Source organism: Ursus maritimus, unplaced genomic scaffold, assembly GCF_017311325.1.
Source record: "Ursus maritimus isolate PB19 unplaced genomic scaffold, ASM1731132v1 scaffold_3, whole genome shotgun sequence".
NCBI lineage: Eukaryota > Metazoa > Chordata > Mammalia > Carnivora > Ursidae > Ursus > Ursus maritimus.
This window is the reverse complement of record NW_024425563.1, coordinates 13,936,248-13,956,104: the sequence shown is the minus strand read 5'-3', so window position 1 is coordinate 13,956,104 and position 19,857 is coordinate 13,936,248. Positions and strand designations below refer to the sequence as shown.

The 19,857-nt window shown below is 41.0% G+C and overlaps 1 protein-coding gene across 2 annotated transcripts in view; it reads right to left on the bottom strand.

Annotated features, from left to right (window-relative positions):
• The window catches only part of KDM7A (lysine demethylase 7A), an 84,277-nt gene extending 64,646 nt beyond the window's left edge, over positions 1–19,631 (bottom strand). The window contains exon 1 of one of the 2 annotated variants that reach the window (XM_040643941.1): positions 19,364–19,631. In XM_040643941.1, coding sequence (XP_040499875.1) covers positions 19,364–19,557 — 194 coding nt within the window. In that variant the 5' untranslated portion in view covers positions 19,558–19,631. The remainder of the gene's footprint in view (positions 1–19,363) is intronic. The other variant, XM_040643942.1, reaches the window with a different exon arrangement.
• Positions 19,632–19,857: the final 226 nt, after the last annotated feature.

The window sequence follows — 19,857 nt, the reverse complement described above, 5'->3', positions numbered from 1 at the left end:
CATTTATGTATGTGTGTGTGTGCGTGTGTGTGTGTGTGTGTGTGTGTGTGTGTGGCGAGGGGGGAAGAAGAGGGAGCATATGGGGGGGAGGGGACTCTGAGAAAAGAAAACAAAAGAAGCTAGGATTGGGTAGAAGAGATTAGGTGCAAAGAGACCCCTGGAGGGCAATGTCCAACCCTGGACGTTGAGAGCAGGAAAAAGAAATAAGAGCAGGTGGAGGTGGAGGTGGAGGTGGAGGTGGAGGTGCAGGCCGTAAGACTGGTCTATCAGTTTAGCAGCCATAACATCATACGTGGGTAAAAGACACACTTAACACCATCTTCTTTCCTTCATCAAGGGATAAACTTCGTACTGTAAAACGAACCCAAAATGTCTTCTATGACTCAGCCCTTCACTCATTCAAAGCACTATCAGGACACCTGAAATATAATCATGACAAAACCAAAAAATCAAATGTCTACACTCTGGAAGCTTACATTTTATTGGGGAGAGACAGAAAAACAAGTAGCCATACGATATATGTCTGATAATAACAAGTGCTATGGAGGAAAAAGTGTGCCAGAGGGTAAGGGATTTTCTATTTTCTACTAGAGTAGTTAGGGAAGGCCTTGCTGAGAAGATGACAATGAGGAAAAAACCAAGGGGAAGCGTGGGAACAGGCCCTAGGGTGTCTGAGGAAAGATGCTCTAAGCAGAAGGAAAAGCAAATGCAAGTGTGAGGCCCGCGCAGGAAATGGAAAGCGGGCTGGTGCGGCTGCAGCCGGCGAGCCAGGGAGCAGGGCAGGAGACACAGTCCGCAGGCTCTTACAGGCCACGGGGAGGCTTTTACTCTGGGTGAGATGGGATTCTTTGGAGGGTTTCCAACAGAAGAGTCACACCACACCTAACTTATATTTTAAAAGTGTCACTCTGGTTCGTGTGCTGACGAAAGAAGGGGGACCAGTCAGAAAGCTACTGCAATAATTTCAATTTATATAAGGGGAGTGATGTGAAGGGATGAGATTACCAAGCTAAGCCAACTAGATTTTGCTGAAGAATTTAATGCAGATTATAAGAAAAGAAGTAAGGATGACGCCAAAGATTCTGGCCTGCACATCTTGAAGGAGTTGCCGTTAACAGAAGACGCAGGAGGAGGAGCACGGCTGACTGGGAAGGGAGTTCTGGCTTCGACTGCAGACACACCAGAGGGTGGGATGACTACTGCTCGTCCGAGGAGAGACATGAAGTCGGCAATGACATATTCAAGACTAGAGCTCAGGGGAGAGGTCTCTGAAGGAGATAAAAATTTGGGAATCATCCACATACAGATGAAAGTTGAAGTCAGGGGATCAGATAAATGCTAGAAAAAGAGAACTACTGAGGACTAACCCCTGGGGTCCTCCAGTGTTAAAAGATCAGGGAGAGAAGAAGGGATTGCAATGAGGACTGAGAAGGAGAAGTAATGAAGCTGAAGAAAACCCAGTACAGGGATTCCCCGGAAGCCACCTAAGGAGAAGCTCCCTGGTCACTCGGACAAGACTACTACCACCGAGTAGTGAAGATCAAAGTCCGATCAGGTTCAGAGAGAATGGGACCTTACTTAGGAAAAAAGAGAAAAAAGAACAAAAACAAAACTGGAGACCGTAAACATGGATACTTCTTTTGATGAATTTTGCTATTAAGGGAGTAAAGAAATGGGGCTGCAGATGGAGGGGGAATGTCAGGACAAGGATGTTTTCTTCTTTTTTTTTTTTTAATGAAGGTTATATACTATTTGTTAGTGAGAAAAAAAATTATGGGGGGGGGGGCAGGAGTGCAATTACTGAAGCCATGTCCTTGAATAGACGAAAGGGGATGGGTTCTAATACACCTAAAGATAATTCCCAATAACTTGGCGTTTCCTTTTCTTTCTGAAGCTACATTTCCAGAAATTTCCTAAATCTGAAAATAGATCTCTCCATACTACAGCAAACTTTGGCAACTGTGTCTCACATATAAATGGCTGATGCAAGATGTGTAGCACTGACACTTCAAAAACAATGATTAGAACAGAATAGAAAAGAAAATAGGGGCGCCTGGGTGGCACAGCGGTTAAGCGTCTGCCTTCGGCTCAGGGCGTGGTCCCGGTGTTCTGGGATCGAGCCCCACATCAGGCTCCTCCGCTATGAGCCTGCTTCTTCCTCTCCCACTCCCCCTGCTTGTGTTCCCTCTCTCGCTGGCTGTCTCTATCTCTGTCGAATAAACAAATAAAATCTTTTTAAAAAAAAGAAAGAAAAGAAAATAATGTCATTTATATCAAGATAACATGCTTTCTGACAAAACAGATATGCTACCTTTCCTCATTTAAGGATCCCGTCTTTCCACTGGATGTGTGTACACACCTTCTAGTTACTTTTGATTGATCCAGCTCCAGGTCTACCAAGGTGTAGAGTTATGCATACCTGGAGGAAAAGGAGTCAAGCAGGCTTAAAAGCCTGCTAGGAAGATGGTACATCTGAGAAGCTGATCTTCAAGTCACCCCACCTTGCTAGAAATACTGAGGAACATGCTACGGTTGAGAGCAGTTTCTCACACTTGCTGGGCAGGCAAGGTCACCCCTGAAGCAGAAGGCACCCCAAGAACCCCAGCACCATCATCACCATAAGGACAGCTAGACCTGATGGGCTCTAGTTCCCAGATGGCATTGTACTGGTAACGGGACATGCTTATGAGAACTAAGGGCCAGGACAGTTTGTCCTGCCACTGGGCCTCCTGCTGCATAAAGCCATTCTCATTCCCTTAAGTTCTAAACCTTACTTCCCTTAAAGAAATGTGTATTCTTTCCCTCTGTCTGTTACTATCCTTTCATCAATCACTACCACCCTTCTGACAATCTCACATGTACACATTTTATATAATAAAGACTCTTTATCTTAATGTCTTTTCTCACAAATATTAAAATATGTAGTGAGCATCACAAACGTGATTTAACAGATAACCTCTGTTTAGAACAAAATTAAATTTAAAAAGTCAAATCCATTTAAAGTTGTTTTAAAGAAAAATGTTAAATAAATATCGCATTACAGAGATAGGTTAGAAACCATGATGGTGGTCATGAAACAAAAAAATCAGTGATGTGGTAGAGAGGAAGAGCTAGGGAGGGTCATATCCTAACATGACTTGATCTTAAAGTCCTCAGAAGTTTGTGTCACAGTCTTCCTCTGCTCTGTCCAAAGAAACGGAAGAATTTCTCTGAGCACTGGAGCTGGTGAATGATCCGTGCAGCAGGCCTGGGCCAGGAGTAAGACTGAAAACTAGCACTCTGCAATTGGCAGGAAGTGAGTACGTTCGTTCCCTGGGTAGGGTAACATTCCAGAAGAGATGGGCAGCCCCAACAAGGTGATTCTGAGAGAAAGAGGTATACAAAAGACTCTGGGTAATCAATTTTTTTTTTAAGATTTTATTTATTTACTTGAGAGAGAGAGAGAACAGAGCAGGAGGGAGAGACAGAGAGAGAGGCAGGATCCCCACTGAGCAGGAAGCCCAACGCCACACGGGGCTCGATCCCAGGACCTTGGGATCATGACCTGAGTGGAAGGCAGATGCTTAACCGACTGAGCTACCCAGTGCCCCTGGATAATCGATTCTAACAGGGGTTCAAGGAAGATGGACACTGAGAAAAAAAATTTCACATCAGGTGATCTGATCTCTCCTACCACAGGCTGGATGCCCACAGAGAGGCAAGAAGAAAATTAGGGAGCAAAGTCCAGCACTGACTACTTGGATGGTTGGAAAAACAGGTTTGAGAAAAGAATTACCCGAATCAAACAGAAAGGACTCTGCTCTCCAGTAACCAGGGGATCTGATCCTTTGATATACAGAAAATAAGGACAGACTAGCAAAAAAAAAAAAAAAAAAAGAAAAAAGAAAAGAGATTCAAGGAACCAGGCACACAGAAAATTAGCTTTAAAAAAGTACTGAAATAGGAAAAATGTAAGAGAGAAATACGACTCAGAGCCGTGACAAGTTAAATTAAGTAAAAAGACTCAAATTCCTCTAATCTGCAGATAAAACTATTTATACCCCAAGATTACTTGAAAAAGCAGTAAAGTAAAAAGGACTGACCACATGTCCACAGCATCGTGTGTGTGATAGGTGAGGCACTGCGGGAGTTCACAGAGAACAGGAAAAACCCATGAACCCACAAAGCAGTCTCTGGGGGAGAAGGCTCTAATGTGGTCACCACAGAAAGTTTCTGACGTCACTGATGGGAACTGGCCAGAAAGCCTCTGCTTCCAGGGTGCCTTGTGTCCCACATACTGTCACTCACTAAATCGGTTAGGATGCTAGCCAAACTGATTCTTTGTTCTGACTTTAGCTCATGTGTGTGTGTGTTTAATAGTCTATGGAGTTCTTGAGCAGTGAGACTATCTCCAGGGCCTCCAGGCAGATCCCCGGGACCATTTAATTTTCTTTTTTATACATTAATACAAAGTATCAATAAGACACTATATAAATCAAAAGGACCACAACAGACATCATTCCAATTTCTTTGTCAAACAGTGACTGCTTATCTAAAAACAGCTTTTGCATGTAAAAAAAACACCGAATTATCTACGATGGTATCTCCCAGCTTAAACAATGTCGTAATTTACCGCACATGATGTAAGACTCTTATGATTACTAAATGATAAATAGGAGTCAATATTGAATGTTTTAAATTCCTGTTTTGTGCTCAAGGAAAACCATACTTCTAAATTACAGAAGAAAAGTTCTGCACTTCACAAAACATTCTGAAAGTGTTTTATTCCCTCTCCCCATAATAAAATACAAATCAGATATGTCACTGTATGTTCCCTAATATTGGTTTTTGATGTATTAGAATTAGCTGATGAATGCAACTTACTGCCCTGGTAAATCAGCACCTTAAATCTGCATAGTTAGTATGGTTAAGCTCACAAACTTATATTTCAGTATCAGTGTTCCTTATGTCCCTTTAGAACATAAATTTTAAAATATGACTACAGGGTGCCTGGGTGGCTCTGCCTTCGGCTCAGGTCATCATTCTGGGACTTGGGCTCCCTGCTCAGCAGGGAGTCTGCTTCTCCCTCTGCCCTTCAGCCCACCTGTGCTCTCTCCCACTCTCTCAAATTAATACATAAACTCTTTTTAAAAATAAAATAAGACTATAGATAAAAAATGTTTCAAAATGTGTAACGCTGGGAACTTATTTTAAAGATACCCAAATGCTTGTCAAGAATAAAGATAAACACACAAAAATATATACACTACAGCACTAAGTACTAAGAAAAAAAGAAAAAAAAGAGAGAGAAACCAGATGAGGAATCCATCAACAGAGAACCAGGCTAATTATGGTAAATCCACAGAATGGAGCTACTAAAAAGAATAAGATATCTGTATATGCTGATACAAAAAGCTCTCCTCAACCTCCAGGATATTTTAATGAAAGAAAAAGAGTACAGTATAGAATCAAGTGCACAGTATACAATCCCTGCCTTCTGGGATGGAAACCCAAAACTGTTAATGGTATTTACCATTGGAAAAAAGGACTGTTGGAAGGAGACAAGAGATTTTTCACTTCTCCTTTTTTTTTTTTTTTTATCTTTCCATATCGCTTGAATTTCTCACTAGTTCCTTTTTTTGGTTTTGTTGTTTCAAATTACCGGGTATGTAGTCAAAGGAGACATGAACCCTCTTTTTTAATTCATCTTTTTACTTGTCTATATTGCTTAAAGCTAATAAATATTATTAAAATTTTTCTTTAATGAATAACCAACAAAGAATGCTAATGAGCCAATTAATTCCAAAACTAGTTATAAAGGGAAAGAAACCTTTAATTCTGCCTCTCTTATACAAACTGTACCACTAGGTAACCAAAGAAGTAAGGAAAAATCTTTAGAGAAGTATTCTAACTAGTAAATGAAAAAGAATTATATAATTAACCATTCATGAATAAATGAATGGATATTGGCATTGGTCAATGGCAGCAAACATGACAAAAAAAGAAAACCACCAAACTTTCTGCCTCCTAATGGAAGACTATACCACCCACTCACAAAATATTCTTGAGGGAAAAAACCTGGATCTGATCAAGTTCTCTAGATCCAACTACCAATTTACAGGAAAGAGAGGAATATGTTAAAAGATGCAGCAGGGATGTAATAAGCAAAAATTCAGAAAGTGGAAAACTTTGTGGGATAAACAACCACTTGCTACCAAAAAGAAATTGCAAAGGAAAAATGGTAACTATGAGGAAAACCGATGGCTCGGGGTCTTCCAACACTACGGACACTCAGGGACAGACAGCCCTTCCTCGTGGGCTGTGCTCTGCGGGGTGTTTAGCAGCGTCCCTGCCCTCTGCCTACTAGACTCAGTAGCAACAGCCCCCACCCCAAAAATGTTTCTAGACATTGCCACGCATCTTCTGGGGGGAGACGAAACCCATCCAGTTGAGAAATACTGCTACAGATTAAGACTTAAAAGACATATGAACTAATAACAATGTGTGGACTGTATTTGGATCTTGAATCAAACAGACAGTATAAAAAGTTATGACATTTTTGAGACAAATGGAAATTTGAACAATGAATATTTCATGATATTAAGGAATTGGCAATTATGTTTAGTTGTGATAATGGTATTTCTTCTAAAAGAGACCGTATAGATATACGTGCTGAAATATGCACAAATATAATGAGATTGTCACATATTTGCTTCAAATTAACTAATGCAGGGGTGCCTGGAGAGGTCAGTCAGTAGAGCATGCAACTCTTGATCTCAGGGTTTTAAGTTCAAGCTCCATGCTGAGTGTAGAGATTTCTTAAAAAATTAAGAATCTTGAAAAAAAAAATAAAACTAAATGCAAGGGAAGGAGGAGGGTTAACTGAAACAAGAGTGCTCATGAACTGATATTCACTAAAGTGGAGTGATGGATAACATGGGAGTACATTATACTATTCTGTCTACTTTTGTGTATGTTCGAAATTTTCTCCCAAAAAAAAAATTTTTTTTTAATTTAAGTCAGAACCATCATGGTAGCTAGCAGCACTCAGCTGAACGACAAACCAACCCAGTAACTCAATGTTGGTAACATTCAACTGATTTACACTAACCATCCCATGAATGCTTGTTCATATATACACGCAGAGGCACTCAGGCTAATTCATTAAAAAAAACAAAACAAAAAAACTTGTCTTTTTATAAGACAAATTAAAAGAAATGAACTCCCAGGATACCTTAAACCCCTGGGGTTCACAAAACACAGGTTAGAAAATGCTGCTTTAGAGGAATTCCTGAATCATTAATGCTTTAGAGATTCCTATTATATTTATTTGTATACATATATATACAAATATATATATAATATATAAATATACATATATAAATACAAACATATATGTATATGTGTGTGTGCGAGTGTGTATATATATATATACACACATATAACTTGCTCAGTGTTTATTTGTTCCTCTATGTCAGTTCTATTTGTCAATTTTTTATACTAAAAATAACCAAAAGCAGTAGTATTTTATTTATTTATTTACGTTTTTATTTATTTGAGAGGGCGAGCACAAGTGGGGGGGGAGTAGCAAGGGAGGGAAGGGGCAGATGGAGAGAGAGAAGCAGACTGCTCCCTGAGCCCAACTCTGGGATTGATCCCCGCGATCCCAACCTAAAATGAAGGCAGGCGCTTAACCGACTGAACCACCCAGGCTCCCCAGGCAGTGGCATTTTAAAATCTAGATACAGAATAACATTTTTAAACTTAGGTACAAAGTATCACCAGAATACAATTTAAGTATCCAATAGTGAAGCATGCAGTGAAAAATATTTTTACATGAGGCTGTCTTCACAGCAGCTAATGATAAAGTACACTTAAGAATATGTTCTACGTATATTAACAGATGTAAGGGGGGAAAGCATATGGTTCTCTTCATAGATGCTGAAGAAGTCTTTTGATAAATTCAAACATCCATTCATGATAAAGACACTAAAAAATTTAAGAGGCTTTTTTAATATGATAAATTATGCCTAAAGCTAGTACCTAATATAACAAGAAAATAGAGGCATTTCTGCTAAAATCAAGAACAAAGAAAGGATATCCACAATCTCCACCACTATTTAACATGTAAGGGATATAATAAGCCTGTGCGATTAGGTTAGAAAATTCATTTAGAGACAGAATAGGTAAAGCAGCAGAAAAACGACACTCTATTTGCATACGATAGAATTTCTAGTGAACTGATACAACAAACTCTAACAATTCTTTTCATAAAATAGCAGGAAATAAAAGTAACATTCAAAAGTCAAATCTTGGGGCACCTGGATGGCTTAGTCGGTTAACCATCTGCCTTCCGCTCAGGTCATGATCCCAGGGTCCTGGGATCAAGGCCTATGGGACTCCCTGCTCAGGGGAGAGCCGGCTTCTCCCTCTTCCTCTGCCCCTCCCCCTGCTGATGTTCTCTCTCGAGATCTCTCTCTCAAATAAATAAATAAAATCTTAAAAAAAAAAAAGTCAAATCTTCATAGATACAACCAATAACCAATGAGAAAATGGTAGAGAAAAGCCCATATATAATAGTAACAAAGAAAACAATACATAGCAATAAACTTATTAACACATGTGCAAAATCTATAGAAAAAAATTTTTTAACTATATCTGAAAGTCACATTAGTAGACTTAAATAAAGAGACATCCCTGTTCTTGGATAGAAGACTCAACATCACATAAAGTCAATTCTCCCTGAGTTAATTTAGAAATTCAATGTAACACCAATAAAATACCAAGAAGCTTTTTTTTCAAGTTTTTATTTTAATTCCAGTTAGTTAGCATACAGTGTTATATTTGTTTCAGGTGTACAATGTAGTAATTCAACACTTCCACGCATCACCCTGTGCTCACAGGGACAAGTGCCCTCCTTAATCCCCATCACCTAGTTCATATATCCCCCCACCCCCCTCCCCTATGGTAACCATTAAATTGTTCTCTACAATTAAGAATCTGTTTCGTGCTTTGAAATACCAACAAGCTTTAAAAAAAAAAAAAAGCTTTAATTTATTTACTTACCTGAGAGAGTGTGCAAGCATGAGAGTGGGGGAGGGGCAGAGGATAAGGGATAGGGAGAGACTCTCAAGCCAACTCCACGCTGAGCTCAGAGCCCCACCCAGGGCTCATTCCCACAACCCTGAGATCATGACCTGAGCTGAAACCAAGAGTCCAATGCTCAATCAATTGAGCCACCCAGGCACCCCAAAATATCAACAAGATTTTAATGAAATTAGGCAAGTTGCTACTAAAGTTCATATGGAAAAATAAACCTGCAAGAATAGCCAGATAAACACTGTAAATAACTAACTACAAGATTGAGATTAGTGTTACCAGACTTAAAAACATACAGTAAGAGTCTCCATAATTAAAAGTGTGGTAGTGGTACAAGAGTAGATAAACAGATCAGTGGAAAAGAAACAGAAAGTGCAGAAACTGATCCAGAAAGAGAATTTCAGCATATGACAAAGATGGCATGTCAAATTACTGGAACGAAGGTGAGCTTTTTTTTTTTTTTAAGATTTATTTATTTAGGGACGCCTGGGTGGCTCAGTTGGTTAACCGCTGCCTTTGGCTCTGGTCATGATCCCAGGGTTCTGGGATCAAGTCTCCCATTGGGCTCCCTGCTCAGCGGGGAGCCTGCTTCTCCCTCTGCCTGCCGCTCCCCCTGCTTGTGCGCTCTGTCAAATACATAAAATCTTCAAAAAAAAAAAAAAAAGATTTATTTATTTATTTGAGAGAGAGAGTGGGAGAGAAGAGCAGGTGCACAGGAGCAGGGGGAGGGTGAGGAGAAAGAGAATCCCAGACTTCGCCCTGAGCATGGAGCCTGAGGCCAGGCTCCATCCCAGGACCCTGAGATTATGACCTAAGCCAAAACCAAGAGTTGGAAGCTCAACTAGCTGAGCCACCCAGGTGCCCCTAATATAAGCTTTTTAATAAATAGTGCTGGGACAGTTGGGAAAATTTATTTAGAAAAAAATAAAATTACATCCCTATTTTTTACCATATACAAGAATAAATTCCAAATGGACTAGGGATCTAAATGTAAAAAAAACAAAAACAAAAACAAAACCCAAAAAACAAACAAGCAAAAAACCCCAGAAGTATACAAGTTCTAAAAGAAAACACAGGTAAAAATCCTCTTCAACCTTGGAGTAGAGAAAAGCTTGCTAATCATGACTCAAAACCCAAAGCCAATAAAAGACTGATAAATAGGACTGCATATTTTTTTTAATTTGCATGGCAAAAAAAAAACCCAAAAAACAAAAAAAAAACACAACACCATAGACAAAACGAAAAAAAAAAACTACAAACTTGCAAAGAATATTTATGTATGTCACAAAGGCCTAACAGCCCTAATGTAAAGAGCTCCAACAAAGCTCTGTAAAAAAAGAGCCAGAAAAAGCTATAAACAGATAATTTTTTTAAAAAAGAAAATGGCTTTCAAATACATGAAATGTTGTTTAAACTCATTTGTAATTAGAAAATGCAGATTAAAACATACATACCATTTTTCACCTACTAGATTGGCAAAGACTAACAAATTTGAAAACACAGTCTCATAACAAGAATGTGGGGGAAAACGCATGTTCATACACTGTTGGTGGAAATGCAAACTGGCCCAACTATTCTGGAGGGAAATATGGTAATCTTAACAAAACATATGCACGTATCTTTTGACCAAGTAATCCCACTTCTAGTAATCTACCCTGAATAAACCTCCAACAATATGAAAGTTATGTTTTTTTGTCACTATCTGTAATTGCAAAATATTATAAACAACCTAAACGCCCATACACAAGAGAATGGATGAATAAAACAGGGAACATCCACATGACGGAGTACTATACAGCTATTAAAAAGAACAAGGAAGAGTTCTATGAGCTGACATAGAATGATTTCCAGTATATATTATTAAGTGGGGAAAAAAGCAAAGGAGAGTATTTATCATAAGCTACCCTTTATGTAAAGGAAGTAGATATAAGAAAATACACATTATAATATCTGCCCATTTGTGGGAAAAGAAACAAAAACTCCACACCAGATAGCACTGGGTGTTATACACAACTAATGAATCATCGAGCCTTACATCGAAAACCAGGGATGTACTGTATGGTGACTAACATAATATAATAAAAAATCATTATTAAAAAAATAAATAAATAAATAAAAATAAATAAATAAATAAATAAATAAATAAATAAACTCCACACCAGATAAACCAGAAACTAAAGAGAGGTGGGTGGAAAAGGGATGGAAAAGCATTCAAGAGATGAAGAGAGTGTGACAGTTCTGAGTATACCTTTTCATATGACTCTAACTTCTTAGAACCCTGTATTATTTTACATACTCAAAATACAAACCAATAATTAAAACCAACCAGGACATGGGAGGAATCCAAAATGCAACACAAACAGTAACAAACCCAACTGTATTACAAACAAATGACATAACACACTGAACTGGGGGAGAAAAGAACAGAACCTAAGTTAAGTGTGGAAAACAGGGGCTGACTAGATGTTATAGATAACTGGAAATTATAGGCCAGATATTATAGATATATATTAGATATTGTAAGGTGAAAGATATTATAGATATAAAGCCGAGAACAAAAAAACTGATAAACAAATACTGTAATTTAGTCAGTAAATTTATTACAAGGGTATGGGTTAGCAAATCTAGAACTACTTTATGTATACACGAAGATGGAACAAAACATAACTATATTGTAGATAACGAGAGCGGGATTTCTCACTGCTGGACAAAAAAGTTACAAGTAAGGAACCGGGTAGTATTGGATTAGAATCAAAGTTATCATTTTGAAAACTCACAGGTTTTAAAACAGACAGAACAAAAACAAAGATGTGTGTGCATAATAAATTTCCTAGCTCTGTCCCCCGAGAAGGCCTACAGCAATGAAGCCCCTAGTGCCAGGCCTTGGTTTCTAAAAACCATTCTTCAGTAAAAGAACCAGAGCTCCACAATAGCTAAATCGTGGAAGGAACCGAGATGCCCTTCAACAGATGACTGGATTAAGAAGATGTGGTCCATATATACAATGGAATATTACTCAGCCATCAGAAAGAACGATTTCTCAACATTTGCTGCAACATGGACAGCACTGGAGGAGATAATGCTAAGTGAAATAAGTCAAGCAGAGAAAGACAGTTATCATATGGTTTCTCTCATCTATGGAACATAAGAACTAGGAAGATCGGTAGGGGAAGAAAGGGATAAAGAAAGGGGGGGTAATCAGAAGGGGGAATGAAGCATGAGAGACTATGGACTCTGAGAAACAAACTGAGGGCTTCAGAGGGGAGGGAGGTGGGGGAATGGGATAGGCTGGTGATGGGTAGTAAGGAGGGCACGTATTGCATGGTGCACTGGGTGTTATACGCAACTAATGAATCATCAAACTTTACATCAAAAACCAGGGATGTACTGTATGGTGACTAACATAATATAATAAAAAAATATTATTATAATAAAATAAATAAATAAATAAATATCATTTATTAGAAATCTACAGCAAATACACAGAATGATTCATTCCTAAGGGCATTTCTATTAAAATTATTATCATTACAAAGACATTTGTTCCCAAATTTACTTTATATAATTTTTCTAATGAATTAAATTTAGAATTAAAAGTATAAGTACTAGAAAGAAAAAAAAGTTATTAATTGCTAACAACATTAGCATCTACCCAAATTTAAGAGAATTAGAGAATGAAATTTTTAAAAAATGAGTAAGTAGGAGAATATTTACTAGGTACAAAATCAATGTAGGCAAAGTTATATGTATGAAGATTTTTTTTTTATTATTCACTGTAAGTCAAAAAAAATGGAAAAAATGCTTCATAAGGATATAATGAAATCATTTTGTTATAGCATGCCATGGAATATTATGTAAACTTTAAGAGAGTAAAATAAATCTGCATATACAACATGAAAAAAAAAAAAAAGAACCAGGGCTCACAGAAACACATACTAAAATCATCCAGGTTACCATTAAATCACACTATAATTAATGGCAAAAATTATAGTGTTAATATTAGTGGAAAAGTAAACAAGCACTATATTAATAAAATGTCACTTCCAAAAAGAATCAGAAACTTGGTAGCAGCTGCAAGATCAACACTGTCCAACTGTTCAAAAGCTGTGCACATTATCGTGGAGTTTGAATTGCTCAAACCAACCAAAGTTTGCTTCATAATCAAATTCCTCTATACCTGTTTCATTATTCTTGAGCCCCCACTTCAGATTATCAAAAATAAAGGCATTCTCCCCCCTGGATATTCAGCAAATTCAATTTCATACATAAGAACACAGCATATGAGAGCATACCAAGGAGAAATCTGCCCCAAACTTAAGAGTTTAAAAAAAAAAAAAAAAAAAAGCTTGATGAGAGGACTATACGTCACCAAGCAGCCTCCAAGCAGCCTGAGATGAGACTCCCACAACAAAACAGATTTTGTTCAAATAGCAAGATCGAGTATATATATCCACTTTTATAAGTGAAACACATGAAAAGAATGCTCATATATTTTTTTATGATAAACTGTAATTTAAAAAAGATATTGAGAAGTTCTCTGTTTGTTCTCTTATAGGAAGATAAATGTTCACCTAGTAAGTTTATGTCATAACACTGAAAGTAACTTTATCATTACAGGGAAAAGCATACAAAATCAATTTTAAAAATAATTTTTATTCCTCATTTACAAAATAAAAACACACTCCAATAAGAAATCCATTATAACAAAGATGAAAACAGAGTTAAATTATAAAACTTCTCAAATAAATATTTTATAAACTGTTCCCAAAGCAGTTATGATCGTTTTTAACATATTCACCCTAAAGACGGTAATTTAATAAAGAGCAAAAACAAAGGTACATGGTTCTAGATGTATCTCTCTGGGACCCTGTGGCATCTGTTCCGCCTATGCCCCCTTACACCCCAGGATAAAGACAGACAAGGAGGAAGAAACCCAGTACCATCTACTTATTGGTCAAGAGAGTGAGCTCAGGAGTCAACCCACCTGAATTCAGATCAGCTAGCTCTATGACCTTATAGTTTTGTGACCTTGGGCGAGTTAATGACCTCTCTAACCCTCAGATCCCATCTGTAAAATAGGAATAATAATAACACTTATCCAGCAAAGTTAAGAAACAGAAGTTGATAAATAGATGAACTAATTAATACATCTAACACAGTCAGAACAGTGCCTCCTCGCACTTGGTATAAAGCATTCAATAAGTGTCTGTGTGAATTCCAGGACTCCACAGTGAGTCCCTGAGAAACTGCTACCCAAAAGCACTACTCTAGATAAATATTTCTATTCTCATAAATGAAGCTCTTCACTCATTCAAGCTTCAGGAATAAAAATTAACATGCATTTGAAAATTAACAAAACTGACTCCAACTTTTAAAATCATCTCTCATCTGGATGATTACAATAGCCTTCTTCCTGGTCAGCCTGTCATCTTTACCTCCCTCCAGTCCATTCTCCACGTAGCAGCCAGAGCAAACCTTGTAAAGGTTAAGTCAAAGTCTTTACTCCTCTACTCAAAATACACCATTTGCTCTGAGTAAAATCCAGAGTATCTTGTGTTCAAACGTCTCCTTCTCAAGGCCTTCCATAATCTCACCATGTAAAAGTGGCCTTATACTATCCCCAGGCCTTACTTTTCTCCTAACTCAATTTCCTTTTCTTTTGTCATATATATTTATCTATCTTCCCCCACTAGAATGTAAGTTACAAGAGAGCAAGAACTGTTGTGTTCACTGCTCTATTCCTAGCACCAAGAACAGCGCCACACACACACTGCAAACTCTGGGCGGAAGCCAAGATCACACTTAACAATAAAACACAAGAAGCATTGTCCCATTAAAGACAGGGACAAGAAACGAAATCACAAAATACCACATGCCAGCTACCAAACTGGCAAATTATTAATTTTTTAAACTCTGAAGTACACTTCAGCCATTACAATAGTTTTTAAAAATCTCCAGCGCACATCCATCTCAGTGAATTTTTACATCTGCGTACACTATGTAACCACCACCCAAGATCAAGATTTAGAACGTTTCCTGAGCTTCAGAAGCTCCCTTGACTGGGCCTCCTCTTGGTAAATACCCCCGCAGAGGTAAGCACCAGTCTGACTTCTCTCACCCAATTAGGCCTGTACCTGAACTTGAGTATAAGTAGACTCAAACAGTATCCGCTGTTGTGGCTGGCTTCTTTTATCCAACCTTGTATCTGTGACATCTGCCCATGTTGCTGCATGTATCAGTCATGTACTCTTTGTTTAATAACTGGGTAGCATTCTATCTTATGAATATACCATAATTTATCCAATCTACTACTGATGACATTTATGTTGTTCCACTTTGAGGATGATATGAATAGCACTACTGTGAACAATCCTGGGTATGTCTTTTGGTGGAAATATTCATTATCTGCAGACTGCAAAGTGTTTGCTTGGTTTTTGGGGGGAGAGTTTACTAATACCTTAGATTGGCGATGATGCAGGGAACTAGAAGTGGGCACTGCTGGTGAGAGTATGAAGTGGAATAACCTTTCCGGAAGACAGTCTGGCAACAGGCACCATAAGCTTGAAAATATCTCTGCCCTGAGACCAATAATTCTACTTCAAGGAAATTTCTTACTGAGTACCTACAAGTGCCAGATCTTCTAAGTGTTTTACATGTATTAATTCATGTGACTTATTCTAAAGAAATATTAGAGATGCTCACAATGGTTTATAAGGATGTCAACCATCCATCACTAGGAATTACAAGAAGTTAATAGTAAAGAAGGTAAAAACAACTAACAAAAGGTGAATGATCTTTATAATATACTGTACTTGGGTGAAATTAAGCATTATGCAGCCAATGAAAATGTTTTCAAAGAACATTAAAGACACAGGAGAAAGTATATGTTAATAAAAGAAGTTAGGTTCACAGTGGAATGCACAAAATGAATTCCAGTTTTTTTAAATATATGCATATACCTTAAATGTTAAAGTAGTGGTAATTCCTGGAAGACATGAGTACTTTCATATTCTTAATACTTTTCTGTACTTCCATTTTTTCTATATTAATTTTGTCAATCAAAGAGAATACGTGACTAAAAAGACTAGTAAACAAAGGTTTTTACATTCAAATGAGGAGACAGAAGACGTTATAACACAATTTAATTAGGGCAGTGATGCAGTTTTGTATAGGATGATATTAAGAGTACTAAGGAAAAACCTCCAGCCTAGAGATTAGGGGTGGGATATTATCAGGAAATATCTCCATTGTCTTACTTCCACCAAGGGCCCAGAGAGGAAGAACTCCTTGTCTAGGTTGGAAGGAACCTTCCCAGGAAAATCCTGTTAATTTCTCAGCTCACTGTCCTCAGGATATCAATTACACATTGTACCTTGGCAAGTGTTCTTCTCCCCTCCCACTTAGAAAAAAGCCTTAGGCAGACTGAGGGATAGGAATTCCTGAACATCAAAGACGCAGGAGTTCAACAGCCTCAAACCTGGAGGAAGCTGGTCCCGTTCACTCCGCCGCCTGGCTGAAAAGCATCAAGGAAGGGCCTCTCCTTCCCTGTCAGGTTGAACGAGGGCAAAAACTTTCCAGATTTCCAGATGTCAGAAACTTCAGGCAGAGTAAACTCATATTTATGCCAAAATTCACTGACTCGAGTTTAAAAAATTCTTCTACTTGAAGTAATAAAATCATCAAGAAATTATCCTGGCAATGGTAATTCTCTGTAACAGCACTCCTACTCCCCCCTTCCTTCCCTGCAGATGGACCACCCCTGGAAACCAAAGGAAAGTGGAGCATGGAGATTAAAACTATACCTTAGTACTTTAGGGGCCAATTCTCACTTAAGCAAATTATATTTGTTTAATAATTAATATATGAGGAACATTTTGATGTGTTCAATCTGTTAAACAATCACTCACGTCATAGTACAATAAATGTTATTTTCTCTAACATTATCCAAATTACTCATACTTCATTAAGAAACCTGATAAGAAGATACTGCTTTTGCAATGACAGGGCATTATTACTAAATTTTCTAATTCTTGACATCTGAACCACATTAAATTGTCAAGCACTGCTGGTCAAAAAAACCACATATTTCAGAGTCACCTGCACAGATATGAAGTCACACAAATTTATGTAGAACAGACTTGTTTTGGCCTCACTCTCCCTTCTTCATATATGCCCTCTTTATTTTCCCTTCAAACTTCTTCTGTTTTCAGGTTTATACTTAAATGTATTACAAAGTTTTCCATAAACTACCTGCAGTTTTTCATGGTTATAGTGTAAAATTACCTAAATTAAGGTAAATAAAATTCTAGTCTAAAATTTATTAACATTGCACAATAAAACAAGTTTCTTATGCAGCTAAAACAGTTCTTTGAAAAAAGTAAGTATTTACATAATCACCAGGGATTCTGGTTTTATCCTATATGTAACCTAGATTTTTGGATAATCTACTCTGGTTGCCTAGGGTATATTATGGGAACAGAGGATATAGAAATAGAACTGGCAAGATGTGGTATGTTCACATTTCAGTTTCTCATGTAATCAAAATACAGGGGGGAAAAACCTATTTGGAGTAACAAAAAAAGAATTTTAGATAATATATTCTTAATTACGTGTGGCAAAGTTGTCATAATATTTCCCGAACATAGACGAGACTGTGAACGATTACCTGATACACAAAATTAAGACTCTGTCTCTCTTGTACAGTGGTACTTATAGGGTTTTCTTTTTCACTGTTGTTGCTGTCGGGATTGTGCAACCTGATTAAATAAATCTACTTGAAGATGAAGTAAAACTAAATGTACCTAGCACTAAACGCTGGAAAGAACGCTGTAACGTAAGTGATTTTATCTCCCAGGGCCAGTAGAGGGAGACTAAGACATCTGGCCTGGTCGTGTAGTGTTTCTGTAAAATTGGGGAGGGGGAGCGGAGGCTGTATTTAAATGTCCTGCTGTCAATCAAAGGACACTTCCTACAATCACAGTCACCATATCTGCTATTAGCCGTGAGCGTACTCTCGTCAAGATACAACACCAAACGGTGCTCGCGTAACCTGCTTCACCTAAAGGTGACCGCAGGCTTTGCCACAACACCCAAATAAGGACTTTGGGAGCCCAACCCCAACTAGTTTCTTTGTTTAAATGCCTGCGAATCCCTCCCACGCCGGAGTCAAGAGGCTGTGGCGCCGCCCTTTATTAGCCTCACACTTTGATTACAAAACACACGAGTCGACGGCTTGGCGGCGGAGGCGGCCCGAGCTCTCACAAACGTCAAACCCGAAACGCAAGCGGCTGCGGAGGCAGAGGGCGACGCTCGCCGCCCCCGCCACCCGACCCAAAGTGCCCACCGGCCGGCGAAAGTTCGCCCGCACCAGGGCCCCGGCTGCGAGCCCCCGGCAGTTCGGGTGTCGCCGGCCCCTCGGGCGACGGGAAATTTCACTCTTTGTAAAGTTTGAGCCGCGGCGCGGGGGCGACGCGGGGGCTTGGGGACCCGAGGCTGTCCCCCTCCCCCGGGCCCCGCTGCCCACGCCACCGCTCCACCCCCGCCAGGACACGGTGTGCCGGGGTGGTGGGTGGGGGACACGGTCCGAACCGACCTGCCGGCCCGCCCGGGACCCCCCGCCTCAAACTTCCGACTGGCATCTTTTTAAGTCCCCGAGAGTGCCTCATCTGTTGCTCTGTTTACTCCTCGGAGCCCCGCCGGGCTGGCGCTGCCGACGCCCCCGTCCCAGTGCCCCGCGGCCGAGGAAGTTTGATAAAGACCGGGGAAGGGGGCGCGACGGGGACGACGGGGGGGGAAGAGGGCAATTTCTGGACACCCGGAGCTGGGGCGAGCCGGTCGCCGCCCGGAAGGAAGACGCTGCGGCCGGCCGGGGAGGGCGGCCGGCCGGGCGGCGACTCCGGCCCGGAGCCCCGGCCGGGCGGGCGGCGGCCGGGTGGGCGCGGCGAGGGCGGCGGGCCGGCGCTCCGCCCGCCGCCTCTGCCGGCGCCTGCCCCGGCCGCGTCCCCTCGCCCCGGTCTCCCCGCCAACTTCTCGGCCGTCCCCCTTGTTCCCGTTTGTTGTGGCGACTCTTCTCCTGGCCGGGCGATCCCACCAGCCCCCCTCTGCCCGCCCGGCGCCCGGCGAGCCTGGGCCCCGCACGCCCGCTGCCCGGGCCGGGGGCTCCGCGCCGGGGCCCCTCGGCGGCTGAGCGCGGCGCGGCGGCCGGGCGGAGGGGGCGCGGGCGGCCGCGCGGCGGCAGCGGTTGGCCCGTGGCCGGCGGCGGCGGGGCTGGAGGGGGTTTATTTACCTGCCGTGGAACCAGTCCTTGCAGATATCGCACTCGATCATGAAGCGGTTCACGTCGTACGGCTGCCGGCACACACAGTACACCGGAGGGGGCGGCGGGGGCGCCGAAGCCCGGCCCGGAGCCGCCACCGACACGGCTGCCGCGGCGGCTCCAGCTGCTGCTCCCGCGGCCACCGCCGCCGCCGCTCCGGCCATCTTTAAAAAACACACACACGCTCGCTCGCTGCTCCGCTCGCCGACTGGAGCGAGCGCAGCCTCCAGCCAGCGCCGCCTCCTGCAGCAGCCGGAGCAGGCAGCCGCGGCGGCGGCGGCGGCGGCGGCGGCGGCGGCGCCTCAGTGCGCGCGCGCGAGGTCGCAGCCGGGGCCGGGGGGCGGGCGGCGGCGCGCGCACGACGCGCGAGGCTCCGGCCCGGCTCCTTCCGGCGCTCCGCGCGGGGCCGTGCGTCTCGCGCACGTCGCCCCGCCGCCGGCGCGCGCTCCCCGCTCCTTTCGCGT